The 21391-nt window shown below is 46.1% G+C and overlaps 1 protein-coding gene across 3 annotated transcripts in view; it reads left to right on the forward strand.

The window, feature by feature from the left end:
- The window catches only part of MN1 (MN1 proto-oncogene, transcriptional regulator), a 117660-nt gene that overhangs the window by 14798 nt on the left and 81471 nt on the right, over window positions 1-21391 (forward strand). The window contains exon 2 of one of the 3 annotated variants that reach the window (XM_075041112.1): window positions 11719-12016. The exons of the other annotated variants lie outside the window; for them this stretch is intronic. Within the exon in view, the coding sequence (XP_074897213.1) occupies window positions 11719-11792 (74 nt within the window). The 3' untranslated portion in view covers window positions 11793-12016. Of the gene's footprint in view, window positions 1-11718; window positions 12017-21391 lie in introns of those variants that run through there. 3 annotated transcript variants of the gene reach the window in all.

Genomic DNA, 21391 nt, shown 5'->3' on the forward strand with positions numbered 1-21391 from the left:
AGAATCAGTTGATATGTTTATTAAACACAAAGCCAGTATACTATTTTGTTTTGTGTTTACTTGAGTTTGAGATATTTGATGATAAAATTGAGACTTTAAAAAACTTTGACTTTTATGTTTGCTTTTTTTTGTACTAGATTAGGCAAACCTGGTAAAACATGGTTCAGTCAGTTCTGAGTCTCCTTTTGCTTTCACTTGACATTATTCTTGTTGCCTGATGGCAATGTATCAGGCAAATTTGGATCATAGCGTCAATTGTTTGAAATTATTGTTTAGATTATATTCAGTTTCAGATGGTGTGAAACTATTTGTAGTGAGGAACGAGCATTTGTTTATGATGATAAAAATAGTTTTTCATAGCCAACATTTTTTTTCTTTGTATGTAATAGTAATTGTTATAGCTCAGAATATCCCTGTGTAGTTTTTCAAAGTGATAACGTGGCACCATTTTGCTCTCTGTATGCGTTTGGGACTGTGTACTACATTGAAGAGGAGCTGTTTCTGCGCTTCATGCAAGGAAGAAGAGGGGGAAGCCCAAACCTTTTCTTGTCCCTTAGGAAAAAGAAACAAACCCTAAAACACATCCTTTTTCCTCTCCCCCTCAAAAATTTGGATTACATCTTTAAGATGGAGGGTTTTTTTGTTTTCCTACCATCTTTTAAGATGTGCTGTACTGGCCTTTCTCTTCCTTTGTGTGGAGCTACTCTTGGAATCTGTTTTAAGGGGTTATATTTGAAATGTTCTTGAAGGCTGCCTTCCACAGTGGTCTGGCCCAAATAGAAATGTGAAAAGTTCCCATTACTGAGCTGTAAAAGAATACTGTAAATGGGTTATGCAGAAAAAACCATTTAGATAAAAATGCAATTTTCCCTTCCACATACACTGCTAAGAATTAATAGCACATTCTTCCTAAATGGGCCCTTCTATATCATATTTTCACCTTAATGAAATTCTTTCCAAAACAGGAGTGTTTCATTTAAAATTTTGGAGCAAAATTGATCTGTCTTTATCCTCAGTTAAATCTTAGTTAAATCTCACTGGAATGTTGAACTGTGGGATATCTGGGTACTTTATGGAAAATAGATGTTGGTTTCAAAGGTCAGCATCACAATTTGACTCTCCATCCCTTCGCAGGGTGTACGTCATGGGACACTTCTTATCCGTGTGACTTCACATCTGGATTGTGCTTTTTGGTGGGGTGGTATGTGGTGTGCGCGCCAGCTGTGCTCTTACTGGCTCTTCTACTTGGCCTGTTGGCCATCACGCAAGGGAGACATGACTATGTCACTTACTGGGTCATTTTTGCCAGAAATACTCCAAAAGGGAGAAGGACCAAGCCCATTGTGGCCTTTGCCTGCGTCACCCCGGTGCGGGTTCGTCATTGCACAGCTGGAGCAGCGGTGGCGAGCCTGAATGTGGCGTGGGCTGGCAGCACCACGCAGCTGCTTGCAAAAACGCACAGACGTTATTTTTTAATATGTCCGTTTCCTCTAGAAAGTAAATAAATGCCAAATTAAAAAAAAGAAGAAAGAATCCTCTGTGGTGGCAGCAAAACCGAGGTGGAGATGCCCCCTGGAAGACTCGGTTTGCCAGAGGACACTGCGGAAGACCTGCTCGGGGAGGAGCGCTGCCACCACCCTGGTGCTGAGCCCGCCAGTGGGGCACGTCCCACGGTGCTTTCGGCGGGTGGTGTGGGAGGAGAGGTGAGAGCTGCCGGTCCCTGGGGAGGTTAGTCCCCGTGGGATGCAGCATGCAGCACACGTGCCCGATTTTGTGGCTTCTGCCCATCCGCAGTGTCGGTGTCTCCTTGCTGTTTTCCTTCTGGAGCAATTGTACCTCAAGCAGGCCCTGGTGTGTGGCAGCTGCTGGCGCTGGCTCTGTGCGGCCGTGGGTCATTAGCTCGTGCGTGCGAGAGCCGAGGTGTTTTTAATTCCTCCTGGCAGCCTCTCCCCGACGAGCAGGAGCGGCTCCAGCAGCCCTGAGCGGCGCTGGCCCTTCCCTGGGCACGGGCACCCATGAGACAGGCGAGTGTGCTGGGGTGTTCACAGCCTTTCCTGCAAGTGTGCCGGAGTCATCGACAGCCAGTCCCAGGCAACAGAAAACCAAAACAGATATTCACACTTTTTTACGGTTTCCTTTTTAATAAAAGGGTTTTAATATAAAGGTGAGAACAAAACTGTACAGTAGGAATAGGGCTAGTAGAAAGATTCCTGCTTTAAGCAGCTATTCACTGCTGAGTTGCAGTGGGGAAAACGCTTTTATTAAATAAATTGTTTGGTGTTTCCATAGTATTAGTAAAATGGTTCCCACATATAAACAATACTTGTAACAATGAAGACACGGATAGGAGTTGGTACAACTCAAAGTCTCCATGTTCAAACCAAAAATCTCCTTTGGTAGCAGCACTGAGCAGCCTTCTGCATCCTTTTTGTGATAAACTACTCTTCAAGGGACTCTGTGCATGGGATATCCCCCAAGACGTGAAATACAGGAAAAATGTAAAGCCTTATTTTCTCAAAGCAGTTCTGATGCCTGTAAAAGCACTCTGGAGCTCTTCTCCCTAATACTATCTGAAAATGTATTTTTTGGACACCTTAGCTGAACCCAAAATCTAGCTGGCCTATTGTAGGTCTCCTGCATTGGGATTTTAATTGGGGTTTCACCCAGACGCTGCTTCCCTGCCTGTGTTCAAAGGGTCTGCTCCTGCATGACTTCGTGACTGCAGTCAGTGAAAGTATCGCTGCTGCCTTAACCGTTCGTTGTGTGAGCACGGTCAAATACAGAAGGAGATGGTGTTTGCGATAGCCCGCATGTGTTACGTTTGTTTGGAAAGTGGGGGAGGAGCTGCCAAGTAAACACTCTTGAAAATCACCTTACGCACTTGTCGTTTGGGTGATTTAGTGCTCAGACAACCAGAAGGTGCCCGACCCTGCCTGTGTGCATCTCACCCGCAGGCCGCCGAGCTTCAGGCCGGGGCAGAGCCAGCTCGTGTTCTGACAAACTCTTTCCTTTCGGGAGGACGGCAGTGATCCGTTCAAACGCGATAGGTAGGAACTCCGCGTGCGTCATGGGGTGAGGACTGTCCTCGGCAGGTACCCCGGCAGCCTTGTGTTGGGTGCCGCTGGAGGGTGGGTACGCGGTGGGTCTGTCGCCGCCGGGGCGCTGCTCCCTGAATCGCGTTTGCGAGGAAACAGATGCCTTCGGTGGATTCCCCCTCCCACCAGTTTGCAGATTACTGGGAAATGGATCACAAAGTTCTGTGATTCATTATTCAAAATGTGTTCTCGAGCTCCCTCGGCAAATAGTTATCAGTTCATACACATTTGTGATTTCCACTTGGGTTGATACCTTACTTAAGAGACTTGGCATCCGTTTGTTTTCCTTCTGACTCTTACTCTGAACTAACACTTAGCTTAATCCAAATTCTGTTTTTGAAAGGGGTATTTATAGTCAGTGAGGCTTTGACTATTTACAGTCGTGTTCCGATAGTCGTCCAATCAAAGAACAGAAAAATACTATACTCCTCATCAGATGGGTTACATAATAGCTATTTATTCAGTCACAAGATTTCCCTTTTGTGATTCACTTTTTGTGAATCACAGTAGTTCAGCGAAGATTGCAAATCATGACTTTTACAGCCAAATATGCAATTCCCTGGAAGCAAATGCTGAAAATTTAAATATTTCAGTGTAGTTCTTTGTAACTTGCAAGTTTTGTATTAATGGAACATTGGCTCTTGAGTTTTTGTGTAAAATGAAATTAAAAAAAAAGCCCACAAGAATGATTGCTCAAAGTAACTCTGGAAGGCAAACATTTCTGAATAGTTACAGTCTGCTGTCTCATTTGTGGTACTTGAAAATGTGCAGTGTAGTGTACAGTGTTACACTGAGTGCTTTTTTTATTATTACTCAGAAGTGCTCTGCAATCCTGATGAATACTGAGGGCCCTGCAGGGCAAAACTGCAGGCAGATAGAGAGGTCTGGATTGTCACCTGCCAGGCAGGACACACCACCCTGCAGAACTGGCTCTTCCCCTGCTCTTCAGGTGAAAAGGTACCACTAAACCTGGGTGGCTAGGTCTTGTGCAGCCATCTTATTGTCAGGAAATTTAAAACTTGGTGTCTGAGAAGGAAAACGCAATACAACTAGCCAAATGTGGGCTGCTCTCAGACTTCTACGTTGGCTGCTTCATGCCCTAGGACAAGAGTGCTTGTCATTAGGAATGTTTGCTACCCCGTGTGAATGGTTAACCATTCAAAGAGTGCTGCTTGATTCTACTCTAGGTTTGGATTTCTTATGCGTCACTATTTTATTTTTTAATGTTTTTTTGCTGTTGGTGCTAGCTTGATGGCAAGTATGCTGCATACTAAGTTGTGCATTTAAGGTACAGTAAAAATCTTGATGGCCATTGTTTCTATCAAAAAAACCCTTCTCATCTTCAAAGTCGCTGCTGTTACAATAATTTTCTCTTTGAACGTGTCAGGATTCTGTCTTTGATTATATACTGAATTGTCTCTTGTCACATTGCATAATGATTTTTTTTCTTTTTTGGGTAGACAGAGACATTTTTCAGTTCATCACAGTTCATCCCCCATCCCAGTACTTCTTTAAAGAAGAGACTATGTTGAAAACGGATATTTAAGAATATAGATCTCCAAGAAAATAACTGGTTTTGACTTTTTATTTTCCTGGGAATATTATAAAGCTGATGTGAAATATAGCTTTCTTGTACAATTTGAATTTAGACTTTCAAAATTTCCCTTTTTCCCCACTCTTCTTTTTACTTTTGATTGCACCAGAAATCATTATTTTGGAGATTTTCTTCCATTTTTTAATTTGCTGTTTTTGCAACTCACACCACACAAAAAGAATAAATCTCTGTAATTCTACCACCAGTTTATTCAGCTTTAGACAAGCTTTGGAAAAAAAAAAAAGAGAGAGAACGGAAAAAGGGGTTTAGAAAATTAAATAAAGCTTATTCTTTTACCAAAAAAAAAGAACGTGAAAAACTAGATTTTTCCATTTTGTGTGTCACTATTCTCTGAAGCTGGGAAGGCTTTAGGAAAGAAATGTTGGAAAGGAAAATGGGGGGAGATAAGTGATTAAATAAACATTAACACTCATTTTTGTGGTTACTGAGGAAGAGAGGGAAGGATGAAATCTCATGGCCAGCTTTTAAAAAATACATGTGAAAATTAAAAACCATTTGTAAAAATGAGTAGACTGGCTCTGTGTCAGCGATGCCGTTCTGTCGGCCAGCTCTGCTGCTCAGCGTCCCTGCTCCTGGCTGGCTCCTGGGCCAGGAGGTGGCTGCGTGGGAGCGGAGGAGGCACGGCTGCCCGCACGCCCTCCCAGTGGGGTGGAGGTCGGCCCACCAGTCCTTGGTGGGGTGGGTGGTCAGTCAGTTGGGTGGGTGGTTGGCTGGCTGGTTTTTAAGCTGGCTGGCTGACCGAGTGCTCTGCTGCCCGGCCCTCCCTGCCCTGCTGTCTGTTGCGGACTGGTTCAAAGCCTTGGCAGGCACTCACTGAGGCCACTTCCATCGGAAGCAGTTTTTTGGTTTATAGGACGTGTACCGGTGGTCTGCCCACTTCCCAGGGACAAGGGTTTCCATCGCTGCGGTGATGGGTGCTTACTGGCATGTTGTGGCTCTCCGAGCGCGGTGGTGGGATGAAGGCACCCTGGAAGTGGAGCTCCTTGCCCACTGCTGCTGAGGTGTGGAGGGACGTGCCAGCTTTGTGGCTATTCATGGTTGATGGCTTAATCTGTGGTGCTCTGCACTAGTACAGTGTTCACCTTGGATCAAAGGGCAGGGGACCTTCTGAAATGGAAGGTGCCTTGGAAGGTCCTCCCAAGCCTCCCTGAGCTAAGTGAAAGCCCAGAGGCAAGAGCGTTTGCAATTGTCTTGCTCCGTGTGTATGTGCAACCTCTTCCACCACTGAGTGATGTTGATGCCACCAGGGTAATGGGAAAACTGGACAAAAATGGGGGACCGTAGAACTGCATCAAGCACTGAACAGATTTATCCCTTGGAAAATGGGTATTTTGTAAGAATGGCAGGAGACCCTAAGCCTGGCTAAAATCTGCAGACCCATATCTGGTTATGATTACATTGTGCACACTTCCAGCAGGTTGTTGTAAAACTTGATGGGTATATGCTTCAAAGGGTTAAGTACAACTAAATCAAAGATACCTTCTCAGTGGGGTTTGCCTGTGTGATTCCATGTAATGGAAGTCTTTGCCATAGATTTTGTAAATCCTGGCTGTGGTTTTAAACAGGTGCTTTCTGCCCTTGTGTTTTGTAAGGAAAAGAGCTAAAAAGGACTTACTGTATCTTTAAACTTGGGGATCCTCAAAACCTCCCTGGGAAGTCAAAGGGGGAAGGGACCCTTTCAGAATTAATTAAACAGAGATGTCTAGCTGTAGACTTCAGGGTTTACTGATAAACGCCAGCCCCTCACCCACATCTGGTGGTGGCTGCTATTATTTGATCAGGGCTATTACAAGGAATCTGAGAAATCTTCCCTTTCTCCTTCTCTGTCCTCCATTTATCTGTCCTCCCAACCTGTTTGTTTGTGTATGGTTAAGTTTTCCATGCAAGAGAGAAGCAGAGTGGAAATGTCAGGGGTCAGGCTGCAGGCAGGGCAGGCAGGGAGCAGGCAGCCCAGCTCTGCTGCAGTCTTTGACTTTCTGAGAAACTGGAGATATGTTTGTTCCAGGAGAGATTAACTCTTTCAGCACAGCTGCCTTCTGCTCAAGACAACCTGGAGGACTGGAGTCCAGGTGCGTACGTTAAGACGCTGAGTTCAGTCTCTGTCCATGCATATATCCTTGCAGTCCCGTTGGTGATGGGTGCTTCTGCTGTCATTTCACTCACCCTCTTATCTAAGCCCAGCAGGCCTAACATTTCATCTGCCTTGGCAGCTGTGCAGCTGGAGGATGAGGCTGTGTGGATCCAAACCTCTGAGAAGGACAGAGGATGGCATAATTTGTTGTAATGCTATTATGGATACCTGTATTTCTCAGTGTGTTTTCCAGTAAATAAAGCATTCATCCACAAAGGGTGCGATGCTGCTGTTTGGAGACGGGTTTTTGGGCAGAGGCATGACTTGGGGTTTGCCCCTCGGAAGATACCTGAAGACCAGTCTGAATACCCTTGTCTTCAGAATAACCAGTTTTGATGTTGGGCCCATTGACTCGGTATCTCACAGGCTTTAAGCTGTGTGTAGTGTGGTGGTTTACATGTGCAGCAGTCCTGGCTGCGGTTTGGTGACAGTTCTGATTTTATGACTCAAGCTGTACTTGCACCTGCATCCTGCCCCGCCTGTGCACATGAAAGGTATGATTCAGTGGTGGGGTGGAGGATTTTGTTTGTTTGGTGACTTCTTTGCATTTGTGTTGTGGCAGTGAAGAGGGTACTCAAAGTGCAAACAGTGCCCTGCTTGGGGCAGTTGCAGGTGGAGATGACAAGGTAGATTACAAGGTAGTCCTTACGCCGTTGCATGGTGGCTTCTTCGTATTTGGCTTTATTTCGGTAGTGAGGTGTTTGTGTGGAACGTGCACGCGTTGAGGTAACGGCCCTCTCTGCAGGGGCAGGAGGCGTGGGGGGTGCGAGGTGACAGTCACCCCCATGAGTGTCAGGGTTGTGTTTGCAAACAAAGTCCTTTCACAAAGGGATCTCGGTCTTGCTGCTGTGTTTCTGATTTTATGGACATGTCCATAAGCTTTGAAGGTCTTGCAGACCACGTGCATGGGAAGGTTATTTAGCTGTTTCCTAATCAGCTCACCCCCACAACACTATTCTGTGCTATGTAACTGCTTTGTGTAGGGGTGATGAATGTGCCACAGCACATTCCTGTGTTATAACTTACATGAATTAAGGAATGGTGTCCTCTGTGTCTGGAAGGATGAGGCCATTTGCTCCAATGTTCCCCTCCGTGTCAAGAGCCCGTCAGTGCAGGGGACGAGCGCGCTGCTTGTCACCCCTCGTGCTGCACCCTGCGGGGCCGGGGCTCGGCCTCAGCAAGGAGCTCCCTGCTTGCTCCGTACGCTCTCTGCTCCTCTTGCTTACTGCTGTGTGCATGCAGTATTTGCTTTAAACTTACCTTCCTCCGCCACTCCCTGTTAACTTGGCGCATGGAAAGTGGCGCAGCAGGGGAGAGCATCGCTGCCGCTGGAGGCCTTTCTCCTAGGAGCCAGGCTGTCAAAGGGACCTGACCTTCTAGTAGGACGGTCCATGCTTCTACACTGACCAAATCTGAACTAGGGTAAAAGCAGTTGTCACAAACAGCTGTAGGATGTCCTGTCTGGGACAGGAATGAACGCCGGTCCCTCCTGGGCTGCTCTATGCAGAGTTCCCCTCCACGGCAGTGAGGTGCCCAGGGACATGCTGTACTCCCATGTGCCGGCTCTTGGGTGCTGCTCAGCCCTGTGCCGTCTCCCCGCTCCCCTGCGCTTGCCAGGGGGAGTTGGTGCTTCTGGGCATCCCCTCCCCAAGTGCCGTAGGGCAGAGCCCACACAGCTGCCAGCATAACGGGGTGAGCTAATTGCCTGCCATTTTTTCATTTTCCAGGGATACTGAAATCGTTGGGGGTCATAAATCACATGAGCATATGGCTAGAAAGGGAACACAGGCCCATATTTCAGCTTTGGGTTTGAAGATGAGACTGTCCGTCCTGTGTTGTACTGGCCCATTTTGTTGATTTACTGGCCTGTGAAACTTTAGAGTTAATTTTTTGTTGAAGCAGTGAAAGTCTGTCTACCCGTGACTTTCTTGCTTGAACAGCTTTTTGCTCCTGATTCGTTGCTATTCTGAGAATTTCGTGAAGACTCTCCACAGTGATGTGACAATTGGAAGATGAGCTTATATTTTTCTTACCCTAATAGTGGCACTTAGAGATGTACCTAAGAAAGCCAGGTTTCTTTGTGTGGTTTTTTTAAGGTGAATTTCCCTTGCTGCCATTCCTCCTTCACATGGTTGCATATTTCTTCTATCTGATAATTTTTTTTGCTTTTCCTTCAGATAGATTTAATTTTAAAACATGCTGTTCAAACAAACCCTGGTCCTCCATTAGATTTATGACCCCCAGCTGAATCACCACACCTTTCTGCTGCGTTTCTGAATGTGCCAAATCCATTATACAGCAAAAACATTTCCATCTCTTTCTGTAGCCAAACCAAAATTTGGGGTGTACCAGAATTTGGGGGTTTTCTGTAGCAGAAAAGACCTAGCAATAATTTGACCAGAAAGTACATTTTGGGTTGATAGCATCAGATATCAGTCTGATTTGCAAGCACTTAAATGTTTTCCAGCAGAGATTTTGTCCCTTTAAAAAGCTCGGGCTTCCTGACGATTCTGCCTTTTTAAGTTACTTTCCGTAGACTCTTTAGAAATTGTCCATGAATTACTAGGGACTTGCAAACTGTGATTTGAAAACTGTTGTTTCGGCAGTGTCACGCCTCTGCCTTTTGTGTTCCTGGACAGAGAGTGGGCCAAGGGGTGTCTGCCTCTGAACCGCGTCTCTGCGGGTGCCTTGGTGAGACCCAGCTTTGTTCTGGGGTCTCTGCTCTTGCTTTGCTCTTACTCTGTGAGTGGTGAAATTGTTTGAGCTCCTTTTGATTTCAGGGAGACTGTTTCCCAAGGTCCCCTCATGTAAGCCACTACTTCTGAAACGCCAAACTGCAGCTGGAGGTATCCTAAAGAGGAATGTGATGTATTTCAAGGTAACGCTATAAATAAATGAGATAAAAGAGCTAAAGATCCTGGATGCTGTTTCTTCTCGCTTACTGTTAGCCTTTGGTAAACTCCAGTTGTATTTTCACGAATATCCTTGAACTCGTGTGGTTTAACCCAGAGCATTAATGCACATGATCACCATTTCTTGGTGTGCAAGAGCCTCGTGTGTGAGGCCCCTGGGAGAGATTGACTTTGCCTGTGGCAGTTTTGTATTACGGTCTCTCGTAATTGTGAATTATAGATCGGGCAGAGGCATCTCCAGGAGCTGCAGGCAGAGCTGGGGAGGAGACGGGAGGGACTGAGGGATTGGGCAGCCAGAGGATCCGCAATCCCCGGCCCTGGCAGTCAAGCTGGATGCAGATCTGGCTTTGGGATACGAGGACATGGCTCCTGTTGATTTCTTTGGTAACAAGGCGACTAAACACATAAAAGTCTTTGGCCAGCTGTATCCAAGCCTTCGCCTCGCAAGAGCCTGGTAATATTTCAGAGATAAATTCCCTTTTTTACACTTGGCTAACAAGTAGTCATTTAATTTGCATCCTGAAACTAAGCGACCACAAACAAAGTTCTTTGAAAGGAATCTTCTTCTTTCATTCTGTTTTCACTTCATTTAAGGAAAATAGAGATTTCCATGTATAATATGCAGAGCTTAAATATCCTACTTATTGTTGTAATTTCTATTTTTTCCCCAGCAATTATGTAGAAGCTCTTGCACAAATCTGATGAGAGAAAGCTGGAATTTACATGTTTCCTCCTCTGTTGCGCTCAGCACATAATCACCATCTATTCATTGCCTTTACAAACCCCATTAATACACCCACTTCCCTTGCCAGTGTGAGTGGGCATTTTCATGCTATTTTTGGAGGCCTGCTCTGTGCATTGAAACTCGCATTAGGCTGAAGGTGATACTGGTACTTTGGACTTGCGTGTCCTCAAGAAGAAATGAGTGGCAGCAAAACTTACTAAAATGGTATGATGGCTTATAGCATGAATTGATGGATCAAGTAAATAGTGCTCTTTTGGGCACCATCCCTTGGCGAAGAGTCAAACTGGTGGTGATGGTGCAGCAGCAGAGCAAAGCTCAGGCCAGCTCGAGTCATTTTTCAGTATTTAACACGCGTTAAAAGGTTCCATCATAGTGGGAAAAACCAACTCAGGGATCGATCAAACCCGGTAGCCCGGGACACTGTCTGAAGGCAGTCTGACTGTTGGAGGCCGACAGCGAGCTCTTGGGAGCGTGGACCAGTGGTGGCCACTTGTATGGTGCCTGTGGGAGAGGGCAGGTCTGTGAGGAGATCCTGCATGGGGAAGTGGTGGCCATTAGTCACCGTTAATCAGCTTAACTCCTTGTTAAATGTCTAGTTGGCGATTTAATGCAGAACATTTAAGTAGTGTATTTTTTCAATTTTGGCCTGTCCTGAAATAATGCTAGACAGTGTCCAGGAGCTGGATTTAGTTAAATGAGGGTGTATTGAACAATTTCATATGACTTCTGTGCAGGCAGAAAATTCCACTTTGGATTTTATGCAAAACCCTTTATTTTTTTGTGCATTCTGGCTGTCAAGAGATGGATTTCACATGGGCTGGAGTTGTGCGTAAAGCTGCCATGTGATAATTTGCGTACATATGAAATAAATTTGAAAGCATTGGATGCAAAAAGCAGCATTTCCTTACTCATCATGTGTGGGCTGTTACTCTCGGTGAAAATAGGCTCAAAGCATTTAGTTAGTGAAAGTGAGTGCGAAAACATGGGATCAGTCAGCCAATATTCACTCCTACCATGGAGTTCTCCTTTTCACGTTGCGTGCTGGATGCAGAGATAGGGACATGGCTGAGACAGCTGCAGGCCTTTGGAGGGAGGGTTAGAAGGCCTTTGTAGCCGCCTTCCCCATGCTGGGTTTGAGGGTAAATTGGATGGAGCCGGTGGGTTGGATTTAGGCAGGTAATTCCTTTCTGAGATGAGCAGAAGTGCTCTTTTTTTTGCAGGGGGAGAAGGACAGGCCCTGGAATATAACTCAGAGCTCCCAGAGGATTCACTGGTCTTGGATGGCAGCATATGAACGTCGGGAGCGTTGAGTCAGCTGTGCTGGGATGGGTTGCAGTTGCCAGACTCCCATTTGTTTTCTCTTGGAAGCATCCAGAAGTTCTTTGATTGTTGGTGGCAGTTGGTTTGGTTTGATTTTTAAAGGCAGTTTTCCTCACTTAGGCAGGGTGGTAGTTTCTCATACTGTGCAGAGCTTAGGAGGGCGCAGTGTTAGTGATGGCACTGGGGAGCCCGACTGGCGATTTAGAGCCATGCGGTTGGGTTGGGTTGGGTTGTGTTGGCTTAGACCACAGTTGAAAGTTTGGCCGTCAGTCGCTCAGCTTTCTGTGGCTGTTACACACGAGCCGTGGTTTGCCTGCGTGGGGGAAGGCAGGACCAGGCTAGCAGAAAGCAGCACTGCAGTGCTGTAGTTGTGATGGGACCTGGTTTGCAAGAATGGTCTTTTATTATGTGAGAAACGAAACCCCGACATCGGCCTCTTTGCAAGGGGGGTAGGCAGAACTCCCCTCTGTGGTTTGCATATTTTGCAGTAAAGCCAGTCTGAGAGTTAATGTGTTAAACTGAAAAGAGGAACTGGAGGTAGCCAAAAGAGAGGAAGGATATGAGTTAAAAACAGTCCCTTGTCCCTGTGGCTGTCTAGCAGGGCACAGGAGCTGATGCTGTCCCGAAGTACAGAGCTTCTGGCTTCCCCCTTGGACAAAGGGTTTACGTTTCTTCTCAAAGAGTCATAGAGTTGGTAAGCAGTAATTTAACAGTAGCTTCCAGAGAAATAAATAGGTGTAGGCAGTTTCACAGTTTCCTGTAAAGCCATGGATGTGTGTTGTTCTCCTGCTGGGCAGTGTGCAGCAAAGTGGGAACTGTGTGTTCCCCCTTTTTCATCTACTCCTGGCAGGGTGGAGGGAACACGTTTTTTAAAATGGCAATGTTGTTCTCATCTACACATTGTTCATTCTGTGTCTTCAAGGTCATGCTATGTGTAAGATGACTGCCACCTTTTCCACTGATAGTACTAGCATTTTTCCTACTTAATGGTGTTTTCACCAGTTTCTTCAGACACTGGTATGTGGCTAACAGTCTGAGTTTGTCCTGAAGTGATATCTGCCCCGGCTTGGTGCTGGAGCTGTAGGGTAGGACACTGCAGTCTGACTGTAGCCCTACAGCCGTAAAAACAAACCCTTAATGCTGCCGTGGGTTTGGGCAGCCTCCCTGTCGTGGTATGCACATCCTTCCATTGCTCCTGGTGAAAATAGGAGCATGAAAAGAGGTCAAGGGAGAAAAAAGAAAAATATGTATTCACAGCAAGCACTCTGTCTCCTGTTATCTAAATTCTGTGCAAGCAGTGAGCACCAGTGGAGCTCCATGCCAGCTCTGAGACCACTGAAAGCAAAATAAACATCTTTGCAGCATGGGCTGATATATGCTCCCTTTAGAGTCACAGGCACCTCCAATTAATCATGCTGTCTATGGAGGAAGAAGCTTTGAGGATCAGAGGACATTGCTAGACCTGATGGGCTGATGGAGGGGTGGGTACCACTCAATGTGAAGGGTGAATGGGCTGTGTTCCCAGCCTGAGCGAGCGGGGATGGCCATGCCTTGCTGTCGTGGTTTAACCCCAGCCAGCAACTAAGCACCACGTAGCTGTTCACTCACTCCCCCCCCCCCAGTGGGATGGGGGACAAAATTGGGAAAAGACGTAAAGCTTGTGGGTTGAGATAAGAACGGTTTAATAGAACAGAAAAGAAGAAACTAATAATTATAACATTAATAAAATGACAACAGCAATAATAAAAGGATTAGAATGTACAAATGATGCGCAGTGTAATTGCTCACCACCCACCGATTGACACCCAGCTAGTCCCCGAGCGGTGATCTCCCGCCCCCACTCCCCCCAGTTTATACACTAGATGTGGCATCCCATGGTATGGAATACCCCGTTGGCCAGTTTGGGTCAGCTGCCCTGGCTGTGTCCTGTGCCAAGTTCTTGTGCCCCTCCGGCTTTCTCACTGGCTGGGCTTGAGAAGCTGAAAAATCCTTGACTTTAGTCTAAACACTACTTAGCAACAACTGAAAACATCAGCGTTATCAACATTCTTCACATACTGAACTCAAAACATAGCACTGTACCAGCTACTAGGAAGACAGTTAACTCTATCCCAGCTGAAACCGGGACACTCGCCTTGCCTTGCCTTCAGGTGAGCAGTGTCTTGTCTATATGCAGCAAAGTCAAATGCTTTAATCCTGGTTTGCAGGATATATTAGTGGTGTGGGACAGTGCTCAGTGCTGTGCACACATTTTTGACTAAAGAGCTTTCCCTCCTTTGTGAGAAGGGCTTTCATAGTGCAGCTCAGCTGGCTGGGTCTTGGCAATAAATCTATGGGCTGACCAAGCCAAATGACTTCTTGAAATGTTAATGAGTGAGATGTGGCCGATACCCTGGAGTTGGTGTATCTCTGCACAGCGCTCCTGGTCAGCAAAGAGGGGAATTGGCTGGTCCCCATTTCGGCTGTGCTTGTCATTACGAGGCCTTGGCATCAGCTACTCATCTTAACCACAAACACTTCTGACTTCCTTTAATTTTGTTCATATTGGGGAGGGTAGCACCTTTAAGCATCTTATGGGCTTTAAAAATTGCACAGGTTACACAAAATAAATGAAGGAATAAAATTGGAGTAAGAGGAAGGTTTCAGTAATGGAGCAGATGGGGCTTTTCATTGAGTGCCAGCAGAGTGCTCGGTGCTGTAGAGTCCAAATGCCCCAAGGCATTTAAAATAGAAGAGACAGATCCAGTCCAAAGTGTGGTACAGGTTGCCAGAGGTGAAGAAAACTGAAAGTGGTGCAAGTTTATGGAGTAAGCAGGTGGCAGATGCTATGTTTGTGTTTATAAACAAATGCAAAACATGTGCTTACTTGTACTCCTGGGTCAAGAAAATGCCTTTGTCCAGGATTTTGTCAGTGCTACAGCGGTGAGGGAGGAGATGGCTCATTTGTTTATCAACACAAATGAACTAGTTGTGTTTAAAAATACAACTTTAGGAGTAAATTAATCTATGGAGACTAGGTCCAGTGTGCAGGGAAACACGAAATGTTTTCAGACCTTATTTTTCTTGAAAACTGAAAAAGATGATTCCGTACTGTGTACAAATGCAGAGCTATGTGCCTGAACCAATATGTCAAACTGTCATGTGGGAGATTTGGTGAAAAACATCTTGTCCTAAGGGAATAATTTTAAACACTATATGTAGGTTTGCTGCCTCATAAGAGATCATTACTCAAATCTATCCCCTCTTATGATAGCTCGGCCTCTGCTTAACGGGCGGAGAGTGAACAGAAGCCTATTAACGCATCCTGTAAGAGTGGTTATCAGATGGTAGAGGGGAAACTGATCTCTGATCAGGGAATATAGTGGTTTTGGCCAAATGCTCCGATTTAGCCTTAACGAGATCAGTAGCAATGCAGGGGCTTCACGCTTGGCTGGCCATCGAGGGCGGCGGCGGCGGGGCCATGCTGTGCCAGGCAGCCGGACCCTGGGCAGCGCGGGCGGCTGAGGCTTTGTCAGAGCCGGTGAGGAAGTGTAAGGGATGAGCCCTGGGGCAAGGAGCTGTTCCAGGGATCTTCACCTCCTGTTTGTCACTTCAATCTCGCAGGAGTGCTGAAATGTGGAGTGGAACCCATTCCCAACCAGACCCCTACCAGACTATGACTGCGCTCTTGCTCCTGCTTGTCACTGCCTCCCGTCCCTTTTGTTGTCGTTGGTTTTGGCTAAAACGAGAGGAACGGCATGAGCAGCACCTGAAGAGCAGCCTAAACTCCTGGTGCCTCTGTGTAGCATCCACGGTTGCCGTGACTACGCACCATCCCTCCCTCAATTAATCTCCTCTCTCACGAGACAATGCATGTAATGCATGCTAGCATTGCAGGTGAACTTGTTTTTAATGGGATTAGCTTACCTAGAAATTGGCACACATCTGGGTTTGCATAGTGCATGGTGGGGTTGTCACAGTTAAGAGAACATGTTTATTTTTTAAAAAATGCATAAGAAGATGCTACATGAGGGAAGAGGCTTTACATAGCAGCTTAACGTTGGCTAAGGAGAAAGAGGGAGTGAGAAGGAAGCTGGAGGTATTGAAAGTGTGTATACATGGTGTCTTCAGGAGTGAGGAGAATGTCAGGATCTAATCTGACTAGAGAGAAATGTGTCTTTCCCGAGTTGATGTGGAAAAGCAGTCTGTAGTGTGTGCATTGAATTTTTTGGTGGAGCAGAACTCCTTGTCTTCTCCCTGTGTCCCAGCTGCAGGCTACTAGCGCTCCTGGCAAGGCTCCTGTGTTAGTTACCATGCTGCCATTAATGCTGTGTAAACAAACAAACAGCCACCTTTTATTTTCTGAAGGCATGCGTGCCTTTGCAAAGTAGAGCAGAACGAAAGAGCAGCTTCCTAAATGTGCAAGGTCAGAGCAGAGGATACGGGGCATGGGAGAAAGCCTGGGTGAGTCTCAAGGGCTGTGCTTTTCTGTCTGTTAGCTTTTTTGTTTGGGACTTACCCACACGAACACATTTCTATCGTTAAAGCCTGTTCAAAAGCTTAATGTGTAGCTTTCACCTAAAAGCAAACTTCAATATTATTTTTTTTTTTTAAAAAAAAGCTTTTTTAGTCTTTTGGGAATGTGAAGCTGTCTGTGTACTGTCTGTATGCATCTGCCTCTGTAAAGGAGAGCAGCCTGGCATTTTTGTCTCAACTGCTTGAAACAGTTCTTACCATTGCTTTTGTATGTTGTTGTAACTGATGGATGTTAGCAAACTATTCAGAGAATACTTTGAAATATTTACCTAAAACATACAGTTTGAACTGCAATAAACAAACTTGCTGGAATATTGGCAGAATGCAAGCATGTAAGGGCTGTGAAAATGGCTGGACTTAATTCACTTTCATGTTCCAATGAATGTTTGCAAACATTTCTTTGCCATAGCCACCCAGCTCTTCCAGATGTTGTGGCTGGCTCTTGGAAGTGCCTGTGCGCAAGCTGAGCTAATAATATTAATCAAACCTCATGTTAACTTTCAGGGCATTCAGTGATTATTGCAGGAATTTTCTCTGCTGTGAGCAATTTTGCACAGTTGGCTGGGATACACAGTGCTGGGTTTTCCTCGTCTTTATCTTCCTCTGAAATACAGAGTATGGGTTGCTGCTCTGGACAGGATAATGGTAGGATGGCCCATTATAATCCAAGTAAAAGGAAGAAAGAGTTTCCAGTACTAGAAATTCAAGCTCGATCCATGCAGGAACTGGCTTTTGGGACCACCACAACTTCAGCTGGTCACGGTGTGAGAAGGTGCTGCCGCCGAGGGATGGGTGCTGGCTGCGCTGGGTTGAGGAACCTGACTGCGGTCGCAGGCACCTTGTTGGCTTTTGCTCTGCAGGTGGCTGTCCTACCTGGCATAACACCTACCATCGCATACAGGAGTGGTGGAGGCTGCCACGGCCGGGACGTGCACTGATCACAGCTCTTTGGGGTGAGGATACAATCACAGTTGAGCTGTTTCCAGACTCCTTTCGGTCTTTGGTCACTTCATGGCTTTGAGTTTCATGCCTTCCTTGTGAGCACGTTGTGTGCCTACGTATGACATTTTATCTCTTATCTCTACTTCAACATTTGCTGTTTTCAAGTGGCATACGCTATCCTGCGAACCAGGTAGTTTTACTTGCATCTGTCCCAGGTTCTGTTGTGTCACATTCTTCAGTTTGGAGAGGAAGTCTCTACCCAGACTATCTTGAGATCTTGGGTATGGAGGATGGCTCTTACTAGGAGGGTATTGCTTTTATTAATAACACTTACAAATTTCTCGCAGTAATTTCTAACAGAGGCAGTTGTGCAATTTAAACATAATTTGTTTGAAAATTCCTCGCTTTCAATTAGATGTACTTCATGACTAACAGTGATTTATCTGAAACTTGGCAACTGCGAGGCAATGATGTGATGACACCATCTTGCATTACCTAGCTAATTTTAACCTGCTGAGTCCCATTAGTCTCTACTAGCAATACCCCTCAGGACTGTGTGCACTGCAGAAGGCGGGTGTTGGGGCACTGGTGGTTTGAAGGAGGCAAAGAGACAGCGAAGAAGGCTGCCGAAACAGGTCTGCTGGGAGAGTGTTACTGTTTTGGACAAGCATCAGGCAGTATCTCGTGCTTAAGAACATAATTCTCATCAGGTGGATCAGCACAACTTTAATTTTTTAATACAAAGGTTTTTTTTCAGAAAAGCACCATAGCTTTGTCAAGACAGAAATACTGGAAAAAAGCAAATTGTACTGAGTATTTCCTTCCAGATTGGCTTTGAGAACACTTGTGCCAATGCAAGCCTTACTGCAAGCTCTCATCCTCTTTTTGTTTTGGATTTGAACACATCGTTTTCTGTGCTCTGTAACAATAGATCAGGAGAGCTTGAGCTCCCACATGATGTTGAGTTGTGCATCATGTGGACAGTGGCAATTGGTATTAACTTCGCAAACTTAGGATCACATCCTGCTCACCTCGTTTACTTGGGTTTTCCTCTGAGGCCAACAAATCCTGTTCATCACTGTGGGATAGATTTTGCACTGATTCCTTTATCAGTAGTTTGCTTATGGATTTTATCCACAGCAAACATTTGAGAAATAATTTGCTGATTTACAAGTAAATAAGCCTAATATTTTATTCTTTATGTGCTTGTGGCATAAGAACTTCCTCACTTCATCGTTGGCTGAGGTCCTCATCCGTTCTGGGTGTCAGTGGTGTCTGCACAGCCGACGCAGATGTCACTGCCCATGCCGGCACAGCGCAGCTCTGGCTCTGATCCTGGCTGGGCGGCTGGGCACACACAGCCGCGTGCGGGTCCTGCTCTGGGAACGCACCGTCTCAGCCTCTTCTGTCGGTGTCCTCAGGCAAGGTGCTGGTCTCCTGGAGCCCTGCAGTAAATGCTCCTTGCAGAAACACCACCGAGATCTCTGGGTCTCTCGTGACAGCACTTCAGCTGTGGGATTCTTTCTCTGCAGCAGAGGAAGAAAGCTGCTGTCACAAAGACTAATCTCAAGACGCTGGCTTTTCCTGTACTGAGACCAGCATGTCCTGTGCGTTCAGGGAGACCTAAGAATAAAAAATACTGGGTACTGTGTGCGTTGTAAGGGATGTGAACAAATACAAATAAGAAAATGTTTCAAAGGGAAATTTTCTGCACAATCCCATTTGACTTTGAAACAATTTATAAATAAAAAGTTATTCGGGTATATTTACATTCAGGATAGTAAGTTTAAATTGAACACTTCATCAAATAGCATTTGTTTATGGAGTCTTTTTTTTTGCCCTGTGATTTTCCCAAAGTGGCACCATAATATCAGCTTGGGATTCGCTGGTCTGCACGACCGCAGCTGCTAGCCCTGTGTTGGTGGAGCCGCCTGTGCCGTTCCCTGCCCTGCACAGGGCTGCCATGCCCGCAGAGTGCTGCCAGTGGACCAGCTCTGCAGCACAGGTGTGTCCCTTGTGTTAAGGGCCGAGGTGGAAACGCTCCCCCGGGGAGGTAAAACCGCTTGTTACTCTTCAGAGGCAGGAGCAGACTGTGCAGCAAGGGAGAGGGTCTGGGGGGTGATGGGGCTCAGGGGTAACAGGAAAGAAGAGTAAAAGCTCCCTGTGTTGGAGCAAAGGCAGGCTGTGCTAATGCTGTCTCTGCCTGCTGAAACGCTGCATTTCGGTATCATGCGACAAACTGTGCTTCAGCTCTGCTCCTCGGTACTGCTTATTTATCAAGACTGACTAAAAAAACCCAGTGCCAACTACAGTGGACTGTAATCCACTTTGGAGTTTAGAGAACGTGAGCATCTTTGGCCTGCTGATGTTGGATTCTTTACTGGAGCAGTGAGTGAGGGTATCCTACAGAAATGCAAACCCAGAGCACGGTTGTGCTAGGCAGAGGTGTGTAACGCAGCTTTGTGTTGATTTTGCACATGGTTGCACTAATGCGGTGCATGGCTGTGCAGGCAGCAGCACTGCTCTGGATCCGTGTTCCTTCTCCCGTCGTTTATAGCATCGTGTCCCCATGGTCTAACTAGTTTCTCTGTATGGCGCTATGATACTGTTTTGAATACGAGCATCTCTGACATCTTATAATCAAGCATTAAAAGCATTTTCCAGTTTAAACCAGGGACTTCCAGACTGGTTTAAGATTATTTTTTAATAGCACTGTGATTGTGTAACAAGCTCTTCAGTTCCTGTTTTGTATCTGATGTAGTGGCTGGTTAAGTGAAACAAATACAACTTGCTCCATGCAGCGTGGTAAACCCGCACTGCTTGGCTTTGTGGAACATGAGAAAGATGATGTGAAGAAAGGTCTTAAGGAGGTTAAACATTCACAACCATTTTCTGGCATATTTGGCATGCTCCAGCATTGCCCTCAGCCCTGTGCGATGGGAACTCTCAGGGTCTATCAGAGAAATCGCAGTCCTTGCATTTGCTAGTGCTGTAGCGGGTCTGCTCTTACCTCTTGTGCTCTGGGTGAATGTGAACAAAATGGTGGATGAGAGGAAATGCAGGCTGCCTGTCAAGATGATGTTGGCTTTTTTGTCTTGTCTTGCATTGTTCTTCTATTTACTCACTGTTTTTATCCCACAAAAAGCTCTCCTTCCAGTGCTGGGGGGGGCTGTCTGCATCAGCTCAGGCATCCTCCCTGGCAGAAGCAGTGACATTCATGGGTGTTCCTGGGGGGGCGTTAGCTCCGAGGGGGTTTTCTGTGTCCAGGGCTGGCAGGCTGGCTCCTCCTGGGGATGGGGGGAGCAAGCCCCAGCCTGTGCCGGCTGCCGGGCTGGCCAGCCCCAGCCAGGGTGGGCGCCAGTTGCTGCCTTGCTGTTTCAGAGGGTCTGAGAAGGACCCCGTGGAGGGGCTGTTGAGGACATGAGGATTTACAAGGTGAGGGATGAAGTTTGGGGGGTTTTGGCTTTGGGGTTTTTTTGATGATTTGACTAAGAGCGGTGGAGAAGAACTAAAGAAGTGCTTGATTTCAGAGAGGAAGAAGGTGATGAAAGAAACATGTCAGTGGCTGTGCCGGGCAGGGAGAGGGCACATGCACCAAGGCAAATTTTGAAGATGAGAAAAATATGTTTGCAACAGAGAAGATTACTTGAGAGCATTAAGAATGGAAGCAAGGCAAAATAATGGAGTGACAGTGGGAACGAGTCATGAATACATGGCAGTATACTTTGGAAGGAACAATTTTAGCTACTCTTTATATTAACTGTAAAATCCAGAGGAAAAAGGCCCGGGACATCGTTTAGGATGTTTCGGTTAGACTCTTTAATTTCTGTGGTTAACAGAAACTAATGGTGGCTAAAGTTCATGCAAAGTCCTAAAATGAAGAAATTACAAGAAAAATGTTACATGGTGCTCCATTAAAAGAGGTGAACAGGGAGGCCTTTGCCTGTAGACCAGCGGTCGGAATGACCTGGAGGACACGGAGGGTTTGGGGCTGGTTTTCTGCTTGGGGAGGTTTCAGGATCGATTTCAAATAGGAGAGGGTGCACGGGGAGTGAGAACCCCAGTTGTGCTGCAGTCCAGGACATACATAATCAGTCAGGTATACATCCCCAGCAT

The sequence above is a fragment of the Buteo buteo genome, chromosome 11, assembly GCF_964188355.1.
Source record: "Buteo buteo chromosome 11, bButBut1.hap1.1, whole genome shotgun sequence".
In the NCBI taxonomy this organism is placed as follows: Eukaryota; Metazoa; Chordata; class Aves; order Accipitriformes; family Accipitridae; genus Buteo; species Buteo buteo.